Source organism: Jaculus jaculus, chromosome 6, assembly GCF_020740685.1.
Source record: "Jaculus jaculus isolate mJacJac1 chromosome 6, mJacJac1.mat.Y.cur, whole genome shotgun sequence".
Taxonomy (NCBI): domain Eukaryota; kingdom Metazoa; phylum Chordata; class Mammalia; order Rodentia; family Dipodidae; genus Jaculus; species Jaculus jaculus.
In genome coordinates this window covers 71,608,868-71,630,081 of record NC_059107.1, presented here as the reverse complement: position 1 = coordinate 71,630,081, position 21,214 = coordinate 71,608,868, and the positions used below count along the sequence as shown (strand labels likewise).

Below are 21,214 nucleotides of genomic sequence, written 5' to 3'. Positions count from 1 at the left end.
TGGCTGCGAGCTGACGTCCAGTCACGTCAGCCCGGCGCCGCAGCTTCCTCTGCGCCCTCTCGCTGAAGGGGTGGCCCCCGGAGCTAGCCGCGCGGTGCGTGTCCGGCGACATCCAGGTGGCTCGTCTGGAGTCCCTCCTTCACTCGAGAAGGATCAGACCTCCGTGATCCCCAAATCCGGAGGTCTTCTGCCTAAGAGCACCTGAGGCCGTCATCTCCCGCGGCGGGCCTCGTGGGCGCCCTGGAGCCCGGCAGCCCACGCCCGGCGGACATTGCGGAAGTGACGCGCCTGCTCGCGTCCGGCGGCGGAAGTCCCGCCTGCTCTCGGCAGCGGAAGTCCGGTCTGTCGCTCCACGTTTCTTCGGGCATCCCACCGCCGGCATGGCGCACTACAATTTCAAGAAGATTACGGTGGTGCCCTCGGCCAAGGTACGAGGTGCCTGCGGGTGTCCCCGCCTCCCGCCCTTGTCCGTGCCCGGTCACCAGGGGCATCCGGGCCCTGTAGTCGGGGTGGGAGACGCCGTGGGTCCGCCCGTCCCGCGCTGCGTTGCTGAGTTTGTCCTGTCGGGATCCGGGTCCAGGAACCGAGCCCAGCCTCCGAAGCGAGGCCAGCGCCCACCGGTCCAGGGTCCCCGAGCCCCCCGGAGCCCGTGACTCCTGTCGGGCCGCGGAGGCGGGCGGAGGTGGTGACCCCGCGCTGGGAGGGAGGACGCCCCGCGGGGCGTCGGTGGTGAGTCGAGACCCCTCCTACGTCAGGCGCCCGGCTCGGGGACCTAGCTCACTGCAGTCACGCGGCACTACTACTTAATTGGAGAGTAGTTGTCATTTGTCGTTGGTTTTGGAAAATGCGGTTTTCAAGCGTACCAAAAAAACAAAGCCAAGCTAAATTTGTATGGTGTTACTTTGTGCAGCAAAGTACGGTCCGAAAAGTATTGGCTTAGAAAGTGTCAAGTTTTCGGACTGCTATTTTTAAAAAAATATTTTTATTTTTCCATTTGTGTGAGAGAGAAGCCAGATCCTCTAGCCACTGCTGATGGACTCCAGATGCATGCGCCGCCATGTACCTCTGACTTTACGTGTGTCCTGGGGAACCCTGCATCCTTCGCTTTTGCTAGCAAGTGCCTTAACTACTGAGCCACCACTGCCGCCCAGGGCAGGACTGTTTATATATATATAAAATTTTGTTCATTTTTTATTTATTTGAGAGCGACAGACACAGGGAGAAAGACAGATAGAGGGAGAGAGAGAATGGGCGCGCCAGGGCTTCCAGCCTCTGCAAACGAACTCCAGACGCGTGCGCCCCCTTGTGCATCTGGCTAACGTGGGACCTGGGGAACCGAGCCTCGAACCGGGGTCCTTAGGCTTCACAGGCAAGTGCTTAACCGCTAAGCCATCTCTCCAGCCCAGGACTGTTATATCTTTACGTGGAGAACCTTCACTGTCCTTTTTTTGGGGGGGGGCTTTCCGAGGTAGGGTCTCGCTCTAGCCCAGGCTGACCTGGAATTTACAATTTACTATGTAGTCTCACGGTGGCCTTGAATCTTGAATTCAGGGCAATCCTCCTACCTCTGCCTCCCAAATGCTAATATGAAAGCTGTGCGCCACGGCGCTCAGCCACAGTCTTCTTTTCTTTTCTTTCTTTTTTTTTTTTCCGAGGTAGGGTCTCACTTTAGCCCAGGCTGACCTGAAATTCACCATATAGTCTCAGGGTGGCCTCGAACTCACGGTGATCCTCCTACCTCTGCCTCCGAAGTGCTGGGATTAAAGGCATGTGCCACCATGCCTGGCCACAGTCTTACTTTCTTGAAGTACTAAGGATGGAATGAAATTACCTTGAAAAGTTTTGTAAAGTAGTATTTTCTGTCTGTGACACTCAGAATTGTTTCCTCACTTGTCTGCCACTTCTCACTTCTTCCACGTCTTGATAATCATTCTGGTACATCTCACCATATTTCTAGGGTTTATGAAGAAATCATATTTCGAATAATATGGTTTTGGTCCTCATGATATATCTTAATCCTCTCCCAAGTGTGTTCAAGTAATTTGCACACATTTTTAGTATCAACTAAAAAAATTGTATTTATTTATTTGCAAGGAAAAAGTGGGTACATCAAGGCCTTTAGCCACTAAAAACGAACTCCAGATACATGTACTACCTGGCACATTTGGCTTTATGTAGGTACTGGGGAATTGAACCCAGGTCATTAGGCTTTGCAGGCAAGTGCCTTAACCTCTGAGCCCTCTCTCCAGCCAGCTCTTGCTCACATTTTTTATTTTATCTGAAATAGAGATCTTGGGGATCATATGAATACTGTTCATGTAATTAGTTGACTTAAAGATAGTTGTGGAAATCCTTTGGTAGTTGAAGGTAAAAATTCACTTCACAAAAGTATTGGACAGTTTGTCATAGATGCTGTTGAGTCACTGACATGTATAAAAATGCGTAAGATGGGCTGGAGAGATGGCTTAGCGGTTAAGCGCTTGCCTGTGAAGCCTAAGGACCCCGGTTCGAGGCTCGGTTCCCCAGGTCCCACGTTAGCCAGATGCACAAGGGGGTGCACGTGTCTGGAGTCCGTTTGCAGTGGCTGGAAGCCCTGGCGCGCCCATTCTCTCTCTCCCTCTATCTGTCTTTCTCTCTGTGTCTGTTGCTCTCAAATTAAAAAAAAAAAATGCGTAAGATAAAGTACCTGGGTCTTTAGAAGTCATTTCTAGGGTGGTAAGTACAAGCGCTTGTAACCATAGTAGAAATACACAGATTGTTAATGATGGAGGAATGTGCAATGTATTTATCTGTATCCAACTGTAAATTGAACCAACTAGGTATCAAAAACAAGTTTTTGAAAAATGTGTCTGTACTGAACATGTGCAGACTTTAAATTCCCTAAACAGTGTTACAACCATTTACATAATATTTATGTTGTATTAGATGTTATAAGTAATCTAGAGATTAAAGTATATTCCAGATATATGTAGATTCTATACAAGTATATAGTGAACTCAGGGTGGCCTCAAGGAGCAATCCTCCTACCTTTCTGAGTGCTGGGATTAAAGGTTTGTGCCACCACACCCGGCAAGATGTGAGGATTCTTTAGGAGAGTAAAGATATCGTTTATAGGGACAGAAGTATGGCTGTTTGTACCCTGTATTGTGTTTACCTACTTTTCTGTTACTGGATCCTGAGTTTCTTGAAGAATAATTTTTTTGTTCATTATTTTTCTTTAGCACTTGAGTATGCTCTCATTCTTTATAGGAAATGATCACTACTGTTGAGTTTATAGATATGTTTAAGAGTGCAAGTGATCAAGATAGCATGAGGATAGAGTTGCTATTAAAGACAAAGAAGGGAGCTGGAGAGATGGCTTAGCGGTTAAGGTGCTTGCCTGTGAAGTCTAAGGACCAAGGTTCAATTCCCCAGTACCCACATGGTGTCGCATGCATCTGGAGTTTGTTTGCAGTGGCTAGAAGCCCTGGCACATCCATATTCTTTCTCTCTCTCATAAATAAATAAAAACTTAAAAAAACCACAAAGAGGGACATTATTCATTGGAGAATGAATGGACAAATCTTTAAAACCCTCAGATTATTGCCTTCCATATTCATAGGATATTTTAAACAATGGGTTTTAGTTTTACTCCTTTTTTGCATCTTCTTAAATTCAAAGCTATACCTATTGAAATGGAAGGATTTTGTCTTTTTCTGAAGTATTTTTTCCTATTTTCTAATGCTTTAAAAAATTTATTGTGAACCAGGTGTGGTGACACATGCCTTTAATCCCAGCACTCGGGAGACAGAGGTAGGAGGATCAGATCCCTGTGAGTTCTAGGCCACCCAGTGACTGCAGAGTGAATTCCAGGTCAGCCTATGCTAGAGTGAGACCTTACCTTGAAAAAAAAAAAAAAATCAAAAAAAATTTTATTGTGGGCTGGAGAAGATGGCTTAGTGGTTAAGGCATTTGCCTGCAAAGCCAAAGGACCCTGGTTTGATTCCCCAGGTCACATGTAAGCCAGATACACAGGTGGTGCATGCATCTGGAGATCTGGAGTTCGTTGGCTGGAGGCCCTGGCCTACCCATTCTCTCCCCCTCCCCCCCGTCTCTCGAATAAATAAATGTTTCTTAAAAATTAGTTAAAAATTTATTGTGAACTTTATTGTATGAACATATTACATATTAGTCATATTACCACTGGGTTATACTCTTAATGTTTCCTTTCCTCTGACCCATTACACTGAGGGCTGCCCTCAGTGGAGTTACTGGTATTCACTATGGGATCATGATTACACCAGTCAATTTGGGGGGGACCACAGTACCTTAGGATACTCCTCTCCGCCCTGTGGCTCTTAACGTCTTTCAGCCCCCACTTCCACCATGTTCCCTGAGCCTTAGAAGTCAGATTATAGGTCTCCCTTGATGTTACTGTCTGCTTCCTTTGCTTTTCTGCTCTGAGTTTTGGGTCTCCTCATAGGTTACTGCTATCTCCCTGGAGGAGGTTTTCAGGCTAGCAGTGAGAGCAGCACTCAATGTTTAATCCACCTCTTCTTCCATAATGTCTCCTGGGACTTACAGATGTGACAAAAATGGTCTAAAGTATCTTTTTTTTCCCTGACTTACGTGTTTGTTTCAAATATCTGCAGGTATTTGAAGCTAAAATGGTACCAAGAAAGAATGGAGTAAAAGTACATTTCAGCAGCCATTTGGCTAGTATTTCTTATGGCCAGAAACTTAGAATGTCAACTAAGTTGCATGTAAAATATTGAGTTGGAAAAATTAAATTTTATAGTGTAATATTTATTTTTAGTTTTTGGTTTTTCGAGGTGGGGTCTCACTTTAGCTCAGGCTGACCTGGAATTCACTCTGTATTCTCAGGGTGGTCTCAAACTCACGGTGATCCTCCTACCTCTGCCTCCCAAATGCTGGGATTAAAGGCATGCGCCACCACACCTGACAAATTTTGTAGTTTAAAATAAAAATATGTAGTATTATTAGAGGGTAGTGTTTTAAGTGTTAAAGTTAACAAATAAGCTGCTGGAAAGTAAATTTTGAATTGTGTCTTTTTTTATAATTGCAGGACTTTATTGACCTGACATTATCGAAGACTCAACGAAAGACTCCAACGGTTATTCATAAACATTACCAAATTCATCGTATTAGACATTTTTATATGAGAAAAGTCAAATTTACTCAACAGAATTACCATGACAGACTCTCACAGATTCTAACAGATTTTCCGAAATTAGATGTAAGTTATATATATGGTTGTGTAAATAGAAACTTTCAAAGAATCAGTGTTGAGTGTACTCATTGGCAGAAAAAGAAACAAAATAATTGTTTTTCTCAGTTACTCTAATTCAGTGACAAAGCTGGGTTTAGAATCCACGGTTTTTGAATCCTTAGTTTCTCTTGCAGCCTCTGAACTTGCTAAGGCCAGCCCTAGTTTAGATGAAAGCTGTGGAAGCCGGGATTCTTGGATGGCCTGTTAGATTGTCCAGACTTCATCACCTCCCTATAGTTAAGGCTTTTACTCAGAGTTAATGGCTCAAGACCTACCGTGGTTTGTGGTCCTTTTGGTGGTGGTCAGTTCAACACTGATGTTCTCCTTCAGGCATGGGGAGCTGTGAACAAAAGCTGAAAGCTGTAGTTGATAGCACTTGTTTGTTTAGCTTCAGAAATATAGAGTGGAGCTAGGCATGGTGGCTCATACCTTTAATCCCAACACTCGGGAGGCAGAGGTAGAAGGATCATCATGAGTCTGGGGCTATGCTGAGCCTACATGGTGAATTTCAGATCAGCCTATAGGCTAGAGCCAGACCCTACCTCAAAAAACGGGCTGGAGAGATGGTTTAGCGGTTAAGCGTTTGCCTGTGGACTAAGGATCCGGGTTGAAGGCTCGATTCCCCAGGACCCACGTTAGCCATTTGCATAAGGTAGCACATGCATCTGGAGTTTGTTTGCAGTGGCTGGAGGCCCTGGCATGCCCATTCTTTCTAACTGCCTATTTTTCTCTCTCTGTCACTCTCAAATAAATAAATAAACAAAAAATATTAAAACAAAAAACAAAATGCAGAGTGGAAACTGCTTGTCAGCTTGATAAACAGTCTTATGAGTGTCTGTGGGTTATTTGGGGTTGTGATGAATATGAAAATCAGTACAGTCTAAGAGCCTAAATTAGCCATTGCCCCACAATGGTCCCTGAATTTAGGTGAGGCAGAGGGAAAGGGTTGGTTTGCATGATACTTTTGAGGCTTATCATTTTAAAATTGCAGTGGTGTGTAAAATAACAAAGTAAAAATTACTACTAGAGTCTTCTCCAGGGCTTCACACAGTTACTCAAGTCATGTTAAATAAATGAATGATTTCTTGGGAAAAGTCAAGTGTTAGAGAATACCTGAGTGTAAAAAAAAAAAAATTAAGAATGAAATCATTCTAAACAGACTTGATAGGCTAGGAAACATCTGGTTTTAGCAATCTATATTAATGTAATTTATATCAAGTTCTTGTGGCTCCTTGTTAAGTTACTATTTTTTTCATTGTTATTTATACATTAGGGTAGGAGAATTTAGAGGTATAAACATTCTATTACTACTACTCAGTTACTTAGTAACTGTTACCCTCTATTCTGAAATTGTTCTCAGATAAGCATAGTTTTCATTTGTCTGAGGACAGAGTTGTCATTCACTAAACACTTAGGACAAGGTAGGTTTGGTTTCAAGTACTAGGGATACAGTAGTAATAAAAGTTGTTATTCTTTATGGGGCTTGTTGGCACAGGAGATAGAGGTGGGGGGCTCTCAAGTTTGATGCGTAGCTAGATTCTGTCCACATGTAACGTAATCAAAATTAATTAATTTTTAAAATTATATTGAAAAATAGAAATTGGGGGAAAGGGAGAGGAGAAATAAGACTATAGCCTTTTAAAAATTAAATTAAAAAAATAGAAATTAAGAAGCTGGCCGTGATGGTGCACACCTTTAATCCCAGCACTTCGGAGGAAGAGGTAGGATTGCAGTGAGTTCAAGGCCACTTTGAGACTACATAGTGAATTCCAGGTCAGCCTGCGTTAGAGGGAGACTCAACCTCCAACAAACCAGTGGGGAGAAAGTGAAGCAAATATAAAAGTGTATGGTGACTCATAAAAGAAATGAAGTTAAATCAGAGGAGTAGGAATTGTCTAGAGAATGGCGGTTAGGGTAAGTAGAAGTGACCACTGTTGCCACCCTGGGGGTACTTGTATTTCATGTGTTTTTTTTTAATTGTTTTTATTTATTTGAGAGAGAGAGAGAGGTAGGCAGATAGAGAGAAAGGCCATGCCAGGGCCTATAGCCACTGAAAATGAACTGCAGATGCATGTGCTACCTTATGCTTCTGGCTTATGTGGATACTGGGGTATTGAAATGTGTGTCCTTAGACTTTTCTGGGAAGCACTTTAACTGCTGAGCCATCTCTCCAGCAGCCCCCCCCCGCTCCCCCCCTTTTTTTTTTCCTGTGGTAGAATCTCACTGTAGCCCAGGGTGACCTTGAACTCATTCTGTAGTTCCAGGCTAGCCTTGAACTCACAGTGACCTTCCTACTTCTGTCTCCTGAGTTATGGGCTTAAAGGTGTGTGCCACCATGCTCAGTGTTTATATTTCTTTCGAGTAAATTGACAGGGTCATTGGCTGGGAGAGGGTACTGGGCAGACGAAGCTGCATGGAGGTATTCTCCATGTGCTATTCACATTAGCATAAGAAACTGTTGGTGGACCAGAATAATGGCTATGCATTTTGTTTGTTTGTTTGTTATAGGATATCCATCCATTTTATGCTGATTTAATGAATATCCTCTATGACAAGGATCATTACAAATTGGCTCTAGGACAAATAAATATTGCCAAAAATTTGGTGGACAAGTAAGATAATTTCTTATTTTATAATGTCTTAAGTTCTGCTCAAACTCAGGGGTGGAAGCTTACTTGTTAATATTTTTAAGTGTTGCTAAAGACTACGTGCGGCTTATGAAGTATGGCGATTCTCTGTACCGCTGCAAGCAGCTGAAGCGTGCTGCCCTTGGACGGATGTGCACTATCGTCAAGAGACAGAGGCAGAGTTTGGAGTATTTGGAACAAGGTACCTGGTACACATAAGCAGGAATGTATTTCATATTTAGGTCTTGTTCTTGAGATTTTTGTGTTGTTTGTTTTAGAGGTGACAGAATCAATTTTTCTTTTTGGAGCCTGATAACAGAGTCTAGTAGGGTAGCCCATTCTCTCTTTTTTCTATCTCTCAAAAGTGCCTACAATCTAATATTCCTGTTCAGAGAATGTATGTCTTGAGAGTGAGACAGAGAATGGGCACACCAGGGCCTCCTTTAGCCACTGCAAACAAACTCCAGATGTATGTGCCACCTTATGCATCTGGCTTACGTGGGTGCTGGGAGATGAACCTGGGTCCTTAGGCTTTGCAGGCAAGTACCTTAACCGTTAAGCCATATTCTCCACCCCCCCATGACATTTTAAAAATGATACTTTATTTACTGATAGAGGTAGAGATGATAGGTGTACCAGGGCCTCCTGCCAGTGCAAATGAAATCCAGATGTATGCACCACTTTGTGCATCTGGCTTTACATGGATACTGGGTAACTGAACCTGAGCTGCCAGGCTTTGCAAGCAAGTGCTTTTAACCATTGAGCCATTATTCTAGCTCAGCATTTTTATTTAATTAAATTAAAAAAAATTTTTTTTTAACTTGTTTGAGGTAGAGAGAAAGAGGCAGACAGAGCAAGAGAGGGTGTAGATGCACCCAGGCTTCCTGCCACTGCAAATGAACTCCAGGCGCATGTACCACTTTATGCATCTGGCTTTATGAGGGTACTGGAGAACTGAATCCAGGCTGTTAGGCTTTGCAAGCAAGCTCTTTAACTGCTGAGCCCTCTTTCTCTCCAGCCCCCTAATTTTTTTTAAAGAAATACTTTTATTTAATAGGACAGTTTCTGAGTTAATGTTAAGGCATTTGTCTGCAAAGTGTAAGCACCCAGGTTTGATTGCCTAGTACCCACATAAGCCATGTGCCCTAAGTGGTGCATGTGTCTGAAATTTGTTTGCAGTGGCTGGAGGCCCTGTTGTGCTCATTCTCTGTGCCTCCTCTCAAATAAATGAATAAATAAATAAGACATTAAGAAATTATTTGTCTTCATACCTGCATATATTTTTATATAATACAAACATACACACCCCTCCCCAAGGGAGGGGATTGAACTGAGGGTCTTGGGCATGCTAGGCAAATATTCTACCACTCAGCTATATTCTATACTCCAGTTCTAAAAATACTTTTTGAAAGCTGGGCATGGTGGTGAATGTGGTGAATGCCTTTAATCCCAGCACTCAGGAGGCAGAGATAGGAAGAAACTTTTTGACTTGTTTGGCTTTATTCTCTTTGCCTTGAAATGATTTGTTTGTTTGATTTTTGAGATATGGTTCACTCTAGCCCATGCTGACCTGGAATTCACTATGTAGTCTCAGGGTGGCCTCGAACTCACAGCAATCCTCCAACTCTGCCTCTCAAGTGCTGGGATTAAAGGTGTGTGCCACCACACCTGGCTGAAATGATTTTTTTCAAGGCTTATGATAGTAGCTTCTTAAAAATGCTTTTCTACAGATCTGTGGGATCCTCATGATAGCCTGCTGGGTGCTGTACTGGAGTTGTGTTGGTACTACACATGAGGCAACTAAATGGAAATAGTTCACATAGACTGCTACAGCATGCCTACTTTCTTCAAAATAATACTGTTATCCAAACAATTTTGTTTAATGGTAATTATCTGGCCCCTTTCTCATAAATATGGTTTTTGGCCCTACTTTTGACTCATTGAAATAAAGTAGCAGTTTCGTAGGCTTGAATATATGATCTCTTGGTACGGCCATAGTTGGAAAATACTATTGGGTGGATGTGTGCATACTTGAGTCCTTGCCTTTATTCTTTTTTACCCACTTAGGTTTTCTCCATTATATTTTCATTTTAATTAAGAGCTAGGCTGGAGAAATGGCTCAATGGTTAAGGTGCTTGCCTTCAGAGCCTAACAACCCAATTTTGATTCCCCAGCACCCATGTAAAGTCTATGCACAAAGTGGTATATGCATCTGGAGTTAGTTTACAGTGGCTGGAGGCCCTGGTGCCTCTCTTCTACCTCTCTCTGCTTTCAGGTAAATAAATAAATTTTTTAAAAGTTAAGAGTCAACTGGACCTGGTTTTGTATGCCTATAGGCCAGACTACTCAGGAGGCTGAGGCAAGAGGATCTCAAGTTCATGGTCTCAGTGAGCTACAGAGTGAGTTGATTGCTAGCCTTAGTAAGACTGTCTTTTAAAATTGAATAAAAAGAGGACTACCTGTGTAATATGTACAAAGCTTAATAGCCAATGTGCCCCCTTCCTCAAACAAAAGTTGGATAAGGAATTAGGGATATTGTTAATATAACTGTGAGCCTGGAGCATAACTAACTGAAAACATAATTTTGTGCAAATCTTGAATTTTGAGTTTGTTTTTCAATTTACACTTTTCATAGTCCGTCAGCATTTATCCCGCTTGCCAACCATTGATCCAAATACAAGGACTCTGCTTTTATGTGGGTATCCAAATGTTGGGAAATCCAGCTTCATCAATAAGGTATGTCTGTCTTTTAATCAATTTGTGGGATATGGGGTGAACTTGGTATATTTTTGACTGACAACATAGTCCTTTGGTAAACATTAACTTTGTGTTGAAAAAGTCCCTGTTACTTGAGTATGTCCAAGTTCCTCTCGGGAAGGTTTAACTCATTGTCTGAACCTAGATTTATAGAGCTATGACCAGAAGCTCTTACTACAATTTTTTAAGGAATTTGAGAAATTGAATTTTCTGTTCTAAGGTAGGGTCTCGCTGTAGCCCAGGCTGACCTGGAACTCACTGTATAGTCTCAGGGTGGCCTTGAATTCATGGTGCTCCTCCTGCCTCTGCCTCTCGAGTGCTGGGATTAAAGGTGTGTGTCACCACGCCCAGCTGAAATGTATTTTTCAACAAAATGGAGGGCTTTTCAATTCATTCATTTTCATTCTTGTGTGTGTTAGTGCACTCTGAAAATGATTTTGTCAGGTAACACTTAGGGAGCCTCCCAGTGTGAAGCTGCCTGGGTGTTAGTCATACTGGTGGCTATGTTAGCTTTCATAAGAACTGTGATGTCCATTTTAGTAGTGAGTTTTCTGAGTCTATATTTTATTATTGTTGCCTTATGTGGTTTTTGCTGATTTGAAACTGTGCCTCATTGTGTATCCTGGGCTGACCTTGAACCTACTATTCCTTGCCTTCCAAGGGCTGGTATGTACTAGAATTCTTAAGATCCAATTCTAACATTTGAGTAACTCAGTAATTTGGTACTTTAAAAACAATTTGAACTTAAAGAAGCTAAAAGGAGTAAAAATAGCATTTAAGGGGCTGGAGAGATGGTTTAGTGGTTAAGCTACCTGCCTGTAAAGCCTTAGGACCAGGCTCAATTTTTTAGTACCTGCATAAGCCAGATGCTCAAGGTGGTGCATAAGTTTGGAATTTGTTTACAGTGGCTAGAGACACTGGCCTCTTTCTCTATCTGCCTTTCTCTCTCTCTCAGGTAAATAAATAAAATACTTTTTGAAAAAAGCATTTAAGTCAGCTTCCAACTGGTAGTAGCAAAGCTCTCAGGGGTCCTAACTGAAGTTTTAAATGCTTATTGGCATGCTCTGAAATGGCCACAGGTAACTTTTTCAATTGCAGTTTAAGTTAATTTGGCAAATTGAAAAATTTTGTTCTTGAGTCAGCATGAATCACCAATCAAGACTTAGATCCAATTTTAACATTTGAGTAGCTCAGTAAATTGGTACATTAAAGCATTTTGACTCTAAAGAACCTAAAAGGAGTAAAAACAGCATCCAAGGGGTCTGAGAGATGGCTTAGCAGTTAAGGCACTTGTGTGCAAAGCTTAAGGTCCCAGGTTGGATTTTCAGGTACCCACATAAGCCAGGGTGATGCATGAGTCTGGAGTTTGTTTGCAGTGGCTAGAGGTCCTGGTGTGCTCATTCTCATTCATTCTCTCTCCTTCCCCCCTCCTCAGCAGTGAGTGGTTGATGGGCCCTGTAGCAGTCAGTCTCATGTTGTCGGGATGAACATCCAGACCAGATACAGTTTATGGGAAGGAGAGATTTAGTGAAGCTTGTAGATCCAGGGGAAGTTTCCTAATGGCAGAAGGTGATCCCAGCAGAGAGAAAAGCTACCACGAGCACCATAAGCAAACATACTTCAGGAACTCTAGACAAAGCTCCAGCACTTTGTATGTCTTTAGACTGGAATTCTAAATCCATCCCCATACCTTAGAGCTGGACCCTGGGATCCACCACAGTGACACCTCCTCCAGCCAGGCTGCTGAAGATCTATATAACAAGCTTTAATAAAACTCCTGAATCCATTGGGAGGGGCATCTATTCAAACCACCATATTCCGGCGCTGACCCCCAATAGATTTGTGACCATCTCATATTGTAAATTGTATTCAAATTGTATTAATTGTATTCCAAATTTAAAGGTCCTCACAGTTTTGCCAACTTAAGACAGTTCTAAAGTCTCACGTCTCCTTTGAGATTTAAGATCATCTCTGAACTGTGAGTCCTGTAAAATCAAAACAAATTACATATTTTCAACATATAAAGTTACAGAGCCAGGCATGGTGGCATACATCTTTAATCCCAGCACTCAGTGCTGTAAATTCTAGGCCACCCTGAGGCTCTATAGTGAATTCCAGGTCAGCCTGAACTAAAGTGAGCCCCTACCTTGAAAAACCAAAATAAAATAAATAAATAAACATCTCTAACTGCTGTAAGGCATAACAGGGAGAGATTGGAACAATGTAAACTCAACCATGAAGCAAACATCTGCAGTCTCTGGATTTTTAATTCTGTCCCTCTAACTATGCTGAATAGCCAGGGAAAACTTTCATTCTGAGCCAGCAGAGCTCTATGGTAGCCCTTTCACAGTCTGGCTATATCTAAAACATCTTTGGGTCTCCATGTAAACCAGTCTTATCTTCCAATGGCTTTATCAGTCTCATTATAACGGTTATCACACCTTGTCTATATGTCCTGTCCTAGCAGCAGCTTCTGGAACTGTGTGTACTTTATGACCACTGTGTGTGTTTTTCATGTTTTTAAAACCAATACTAGGTGTGCAAGACACAGCCACGTTTTTAATTCAGGGATTTCAGGGATGAAATTGTGACCTGAAAGAGCAGATTCCTTTTTTTTAGATTTTTTTTTTTTTTCCTTTGGTTTTCAAGGAAGAGTCTCATTCTAGCCCAGGCTGACCTGAAATTCCCTATGTAATCTCAGGGGGCCTTGATCCTCCTACCTCTCTGACCCAAATGCTGAGATTAAAGATGTACACCACCACGTCTGGCCAAATCTCTTATTAAAAGAGTGTATTTCTATCATTCAGTCCTTCTAGGGTGAAATCACATCAGATATTCTCTCCATTGTTTTAATGTAAAGCAGTTGAGCCATCTTTTTTTTTTTTTTTTGTTTTTAAATTTTCCACGGTAGGGGTCTCACTAGCTCAGGCTGACCTGGAATTCACTATGCAGTCTCAGGGTGGCCTCGAACTCCCTGTGATCCTCCTGAGTGCTGGGATTAAAGGTGTGTGCCACCACACCGGCTGTTTTTTTTTTGTTTTTGTTTTGTGAAGTAGCATCTCTCTCTAGCCCAGCTGACATGAAATTCACTTTGTAGTCTCAGGCTGGCCTTGAACCTAGGGTGATCATGCTACCTCTGCCTACTGAGTGCTGGGATTAAAGGCGTGCGCCACCATGCCCGGCTGAAAGTTATTGGTTAATAGGTGTGGAGTTTGGGTTTTATAAGATCAAGAGTTATGGAGGGCTGGGGAAATGGCTCAGCAGTTAAAGGCACTTGCTTGCAAAGCCTGCAGCCTGGATTCGTTTCCCCAATACCCATGTGGAGCTAGGCCTACAAAGTTACTCATGCATCAGAGTTTGTTTGCAGTGGCAAGAGAGGTCCTGGTGTGCCCTTGTATACCCCTTGAAATAAGTGAGGGAGAGAACTCAGCCCCCCAAAATCCCTCCTCAGTCCCATCCACCACTTTGCCCTGGCATCCTCTGAGCTCCTTTGACTCTCAGGTCCCATCTCCCCAGGGGCTCTTCTGTCCACCCATGCACCTCTGCAGTCCCTGACCTTGTTGCTCTGAGGCTATACTTCACATGTACCTACCACACTACGACTAACTTTTTTGGTCTCAGCCCTCTCCTGCTCTCCACCGTAGTCCTTGTTGCCATCTGCATCTTGTTGTCTCTCTTCTGTCTCCACGCCTGTCTTTTCCCGCCCTTCTCTGATTCTTATCTTTGCCTCCTCTCTGGTGGTCCCCATTTGTACCCCCTGAAAGCTTTCTCTTCTTTGTGCATGTTTTATCCTTGAAACATCTGTGTATTCCAGTCTCTCTTTCCCCTGTCTCCATCACAGGTTCTAGCCCATTCTCGCCTGCTCTTTGTCTCGTGTAGATACCCTCATCCCCTCTCTGCACCCCCGCCTCATCCCAGGTTCTGTCTCCCATCTTTCTTGAGATTATTAATGTGTTAACAATAGCAGCTTCAGGAACCTAAAACCAGTCTCTGTGCCAGTAAATTTTAAACTTGTTTTAATTTTTCCAATTTTAAGTCTTATATCTCTCAGTCTTATATCTTCAGCCAAGCACATAAGTCCATTACAAATTTAATCTTGATCAGACTGTCTGGTCATGGGCAGTAGAATGCAGCCAGCCATTATGCCAGTAGCCTAGTTCCAATAAAATTCCTTAGAAAAATTCACAAGACAAGTTTCCAAATACAATTTTCTCTGCATTTAGCATTTTCAAATTCTGATCAGAATAGTCCATAATACTTGGCTTACTGCTCCAGAAGTCATCTCCAGTTGCAGATACAAAGTCCTTGTGCATTCCTCAAAAACAAATGTTCCAAAAGACCAAAATTCACAGGGTCAGATCCATCTCAGCAGCTCTACCCTACTCCTGGTACCAATTATGTAATAGCCTTACATATTTGAGTTGAACTGCTAAACCAGACATAGATTATGAAAAGAAGGGACTTTCTGAAGCTTTTAAATAGTAATAGTAAACTTTAAAACGGAAGTTCCAAAATGGCAGAAGTTGGTCCCCCTTCACGGATTCCAGCAGAGAGAAAAGCCACCACCAGCACCATAAACAAACACACTCCAGGAACTCCACACAAAGCTCCAGCGCTTTGTTTGTCTTTATACTGGAATTCTAAATCCACTCCCACACCTTAGGCCTGGACCCTTAAGATATTTCCACAGTGACACTTGCAGCCAGGCTGCTGAAGATCTAAATTACAAGCTGTAACAAAACTCCTAAATCTATTGAGGGACATCCATTCAAATTACTACAGGTCCTATTGGACTGCAGATATAGAGCATTTTCCTTGTCAATGAAGGTGGAGTGAGAGAAAATGAAGGCTGCTGCATAACTGAGGGGTGGTAGGCTCATGGTGCTGGGCAGAATGAGGAGCCAGGAGACATTTCTCAGAAGTTGCTAATACTGGGCTGTAGAGATGGATCAGTGGTTAAGGGGCTTGTCTGCAAAGTTTAACAACTAGGGTTTAATTCCCCAGTACCCACATAAAGCTAGAAACACATTTGTAGCAGCTAGAGGCCCTGGTACACACACTCATTCTCATTCTCTCTTTGTGTTTCTCTGTTCTCTCTGCTTGCAAATAAATATATTTTTTTTTAAAGTTGATAATACCTGTCCTACAAAGTTTAATCATATGAAATCTGTGGAAGTTTCTTTCCCCCCCAAAGTGAAAATTAGTCTTTTTTAAAAAATATATATTTATTTGAGAGAGAGAGAAGGAGGGAGAGAATGGATATGCCAGGGCCTCTAGCCACTGCAAACAAACTCTAGACGCATGTGTAGGAAAAAACCCCCACAGGGGGTCCCCACGCTCTGCCCGGATAAGGCTACACCCCAAATCACTCACTCACGAGAAGCGGTCTTGATGCAAACTGCAAGAGGATTTTATTCCAAGCGCGCTGGGGCCCACAGTCGTACACCGCACAGGGGTAGAGGACTGCAGAGCCCCGAATGCAGGAATGGGGTAGTTTTTACAGGGTTTCTAACAAAGCCTGTGTATTAGACCAATCATTATTTAATATCAGGAGCCCCTGCAGGGTGTTAGCCAGTCAGTTTGTGCCACCCCACAGTTTCTAAGCCAATTAGTTTACTTTGCTCAAGCCCCTCATGGACCAATCACTCTCTTATGACTATGACCTTGGTGGTCAGTGTTTGCGCAGGTCCTTGGGTGGGAGTAGCAGAGTGTGGTATCAGTCTCCTGTGACCTTGGAGGTCAGCACTTGTGCAATTCCTTAGGTGGGGGTAACAGAGTATGGTATCAGCCTCCTATGACCTTGGTGGTCTGAGGCAGGCTGCTACAGCCTATGGTGCGAGTTACTAAGGCTTACAGTGTAGGCTACTAAGGCTTACAGTGTGGGCTATTAAGGCTTATGGTGCAGGCTATTTACAGAAACCAAATAAGTGGTTCACTTCATTACTCATTTCCCATCCTTGAGGGCTATCTCATGCCCTTTTACCTAGTTTTATATTAGGAGTGGGCTCTGATACAATGAGAAGAGGGATTCTTTACTTGCTTCTGACAGAGAGTAAAACCTGGAGTTTGAGGTATGCAGGTGGCCCGCTTAAGCTCCCCTTGGAGCGTGATAGTATTTCTGAGCTTCTGAATTCTTGGGCCTTTCACATGCACCTCCTTGTGCATTTGGCCAGTATGGGTCCTGGGGAATTGAACCAGGGTCTTCAGGCTTCACAGGCAACACCTTAACTGCTAAGCCATTTCCCCAGACCTTTTTTTGTTAAGTGCTAGGGTTTGAGCCCAGGGCCCCTGTACATGCTAGGCAAGCATTCTACCACTGAGTTGAAAACCCTAAGTTGTCCAACGTTGGCCTTGAATGTGCACAGACCTCCTGACCATAGATAGGCATTCAGCATCAAGGATGGACATAAATCAGTCTTGATAATTAATGAGCAGATGCCATTCTTGCATCCATGTGCTTTGGAATTCTTTTTGTTTGCTTGTTTTTCAAGGTTGGATCTTGCTGTAGCACAGGCTGACCTAGAATTCACAATGCAGTCTCAGGGTGGCCTTGAATTCTCTGCCTCCTGAATGCTGGGATTAAAGGCATGCACCACCATACCCGGCTGGAATTCTTGAGATTGTAAAAGTATTCTTTTCTTTGAAGGTGACTAGAGCAGATGTGGATGTTCAGCCCTATGCATTTACGACCAAGTCTTTGTTTGTTGGACACATGGATTATAAGTATCTGCGTTGGCAGGTGAGACTTCTATCTTTAAATATGCCACAAACACCTTGGGATTTGCCTTAATGGAATTTGATGACTTGTAAAGATCTATAGCACATGTTCATTCTATAATGCACTTGTTATACAGTCAGCTGTGAGCAACATCCTCTAGGGAGAATTCTAGGAGGTGGAGAAATAGTTGATCTGATATTGCATAGAACTTCCATCACCATAAAGAAAACTTATCTGAGCTATCAGGATGGGTAGGGACAATTCAGATGTGTGTAAATCAGAAGCAGCAACCAACTTCCTTGTAGCTTTCTGTATTCTGTAGTAGTGATGCCTATAGTTAAATGAAATTCCCTTCGTATTGTTTTAAACTATTGTCACTAGAAATGACATTACTATTTAAAAGCATCAGTCTAGATCCATTGTCAAATCTAAGTTAATAAATGATGAGGAGGCTGGAGAAATGGCTTAGCAGTTAAGGCACTTGCCGGCAAAATCAAAGGACCTGTGTTTGATTCCCCAGGACCCACATAAGCCAGATGTACAAGGTGGTGCATGCATCTGGAATTCGTTTGCAGTGTCTAGAAGCCCTGGCATGCCCATTCTGTCTGTCTCTCTCTTTGCCTATTTCCATCTCTCAAATAAATAAAAATAAAAGATAGATAAATTATGAAGAACATAATCCCTCATGTCTAAGAGTCTGTCATATATTCCAGGCTTTGGCTTTTTTGCAAGGTAGGGTCTTGCTGTAGGCTAGTGTGACCTGGAGTTTACTTTGTAGTCTCAGTCTCATGCTGACCTTAAACTCACAAGTGATCCTCCTACCTCTGCCTCCCAAGGGCTGGGATGAATATAGTATGTCATCACACTTGGCTAGGTATTCCAGTTTTTACATTTTATAATGTTAGTGAGAAAAGAGGGCTTATTTTACACAAGGTCATGAATCTTTAATGAACTCAGTAATTCCCATTGGCCTGAACTCACTATGTATCCCAGACTGGACATAAACTCTAGACAATTGTGTATTATCTTCTCCAGTGCTGGGATTGTAGGTATGGGCCACTACACCCAGTTCTTATTCTTTTACTGTAGAAAGACAGTGTTCTCTCTCACTGCTTTTTTAAAAAAATTATATCATGGCCAGTTTCTGAAAAAAATAAATATATTTTATTTATTTATTTGGGAGAGAGAGAAAATTGGTATGCCAGGGCCTCTAGCCACTGCAGATGATCTCCAGATGCATGTACCTCCCTGTGCTTCTGACTTAACTTGAGTTCTGGAGAGTTGAACTGGGATCCTTTGGCTTTGCAGGCAAATGCCTTAATCGCTAAGCCATTTCTCTAGCCCAGAAATCTATTTATTTACTAGTTTTGTTAGCTCTGGTTAGGATGTGTGAGAATGACAGTTTTTAAATGAATGTAATGAAGCCTGGTTTTAGGTTGTAGATACTCCAGGAATTTTGGATCATCCTTTGGAAGATCGGAACACCATTGAAATGCAGGCCATCACAGCCCTGGCCCACCTTCGTGCTGCAATTCTGTATGTGATGGATTTGTCTGAGCAATGTGGACATGGGTTGAAGGAACAATTAGAACTCTTCCAGAATATCAAACCTCTCTTTATCAACAAGGTAAGTGTTATAACTCATATTTTAATTGGTAGGGCAACACTAGTTCTCCTTTATTTTGGATAACATGCTCAAATACCTGTGGATACCTGATGGACTGAAGGACTTGAACACAAGCAGCGCAGTACCATGACAGCTGATCTGATAATTGATAAGGCTCCTAAGTCACTGCCTGGATGATTGTGTACAACGAGTGAAGAAGCTGAACAAAGGGATGCTCCTGTTGTAGGTAGAATGGAGCACAGGCATGGATACTTAGAATATGCACAACTTAAACTTTTGTGAATTTACTTGTGGAGTTTTCTGTTTAAGTCATGGTTCATCTTAGCTCAGGTAAATGAAATTATAGAAAGCAAGTCTATAAACATGGAGGGGACAGCAGCAGCATTCTGAAATATGAAAGTAATGATTATTTTTCTTTCTTGCCAGCCTCTTATAGTTGTAGCAAACAAATGTGATGTGAAGAGAATATCTGAACTTTCTGAAGATGATCAGGTAAATCACCGTAGGATTTTTTATTTTTTTGGTTTTTCAAGGTAGGGTCTCCCTCTAGCCTAGGCCGGCCTGGGACTCACGGCAATTCTACCTCTTCTCCTGGATTAAAGGCATGTGCCACCATGCCTGGCCACCTTAGTGTTTTGAATACTTTTTACTTATTTTGTATTCTAAGGCAAAGATTAGAAGGAATTTTAGTCATTCTCAACCAGGTTTTTACTTTACAAGTGATTTAATCTCAGTGGATTGGTGACATTTTAAAAACCGGAAACATGGTTTTCCTGATTACTATTCTGTTCTTGACTCTGGAAATATCTGTGTTTGATGGACTGATACATTTAAAAACTTGGAAAACATGGTTTCATAGGGAAGGGCTGCTCTTAAGTTTCTCTTCCAGGAAGCTGTGTGCTTGGATATGTGCTTTATCTCTAGGGCGCATTTTTCAGAATAAGGTATTTTTGTTTTGTTTTGTTTTTCTGTTTTGAGGTAGGGTCTCACTCTAGCCCAGGCTGGCCTGGAATTCACTATGGAGTCTCAGGGTGGCCTCGAAATCATGGCAGTCCTACCTCTGCCTGCCGGGTGCTTGGATTAAAGGTGTGCGCCACCATGCTCAGCAACAAGGTTTTTATTAGGATGGGTGTTACAGGGTTTTGTTAATAATAAAGAGTTCTGTGGTTAAATTAGTTTGGAAGTGAGTGATTAAGTTAAGGAAAATGTAGGTCTATAACTTATAAGATAGCTTTCCAGAACTGTGAATGAAGCATGAGGTGTTTGCTAACATTCTCCACTAAGTGGGTAATATTGGTAGGCTTGATCTTTTCAGAGTAATTTGATCCTGCAATCCTTTTAAGAGGCAGCTTTTAAGATAAGTGCTTTGAGAAACATGCACTAGTCTGCTGTACTCACACTGACTTTAGACCAGCAGCATCTACAATTTTGCCAGGTAACTTGTCAGAAATGCCAATCCTTGGGTACATCAGGCTCTAAGATGTGGCCGCAAGTTGTCCATGTGACAAATGCACAATGGAGTTCTGAGAACCCACTGCATTAGAATGCTGTCTGGTTGTATCTTTGGAGCCTTTTTCATTTGACTGAGTTAAGTAGAAGGTCCTGAGGTACAAGAAGCATGTAGTTTCTTCTTTAGTGTCTGTTTTGTTTGGGAATTTTATGTTTCATGAGGATTAATTTGCCTTCATTAGTCATACTGGTTTTCTCAGGGTGTGATAGTATATTTTTAAAAATTTTAATTATAGCTGGGCGTGGTGGCGCACAACTTTAATCCCAGCACTCGGGAGGTAGAGGTAGGAGGATTGCCGTGAATTCGAGGCCACCCTGAGACTACGTAGTGAATTTCAGGTCAGCCTGGGTTAGAGTGAGACCCTACCTCAAAAAAAAAAAAATTCTAATTATATCAACACTGATGTCAGAAAATACACTTGTCTTTGAAAGAATCCTTAATGTCTTACATATTTGTTGGTATAAAAGGCATTGGAGGGTGGAAAAGAGAGAGTAACAGCAAGAAGGCTTAAGAAGTGAGTTAAGTTGGGCGTGGTGTGCAGTCCTTTAATCCCAGCACTCGGGAGGCAGAGGTAGGAGGATTGCCGAGAGTTCAAGGCCACCCTGAGACTACATAGTTAATTTCAGGTCAGCGTGGACCAGAGTGAGACCCTACCTTGAAACCCCCCCACACACACAAAAAAAAAGTGAGTTAAGAGACCAGCTGT

At 42.5% G+C, this 21,214-nt stretch overlaps 1 protein-coding gene across 1 annotated transcript in view; it reads left to right on the top strand.

Moving 5' to 3' along the window:
* Positions 1–315: 315 nt before the first annotated feature.
* Gtpbp4 (GTP binding protein 4) overlaps positions 316–21,214 on the top strand; it is a 41,302-nt gene continuing 20,403 nt past the window's right edge. The window contains exons 1-8 of the mRNA XM_004662201.2: positions 316–428; positions 5,066–5,236; positions 7,778–7,881; positions 7,962–8,098; positions 10,532–10,632; positions 17,300–17,392; positions 18,807–18,998; positions 19,425–19,490. Coding sequence (XP_004662258.2) covers positions 381–428; positions 5,066–5,236; positions 7,778–7,881; positions 7,962–8,098; positions 10,532–10,632; positions 17,300–17,392; positions 18,807–18,998; positions 19,425–19,490 — 912 coding nt within the window. The 5' untranslated portion in view covers positions 316–380. The remainder of the gene's footprint in view (positions 429–5,065; positions 5,237–7,777; positions 7,882–7,961; positions 8,099–10,531; positions 10,633–17,299; positions 17,393–18,806; positions 18,999–19,424; positions 19,491–21,214) is intronic.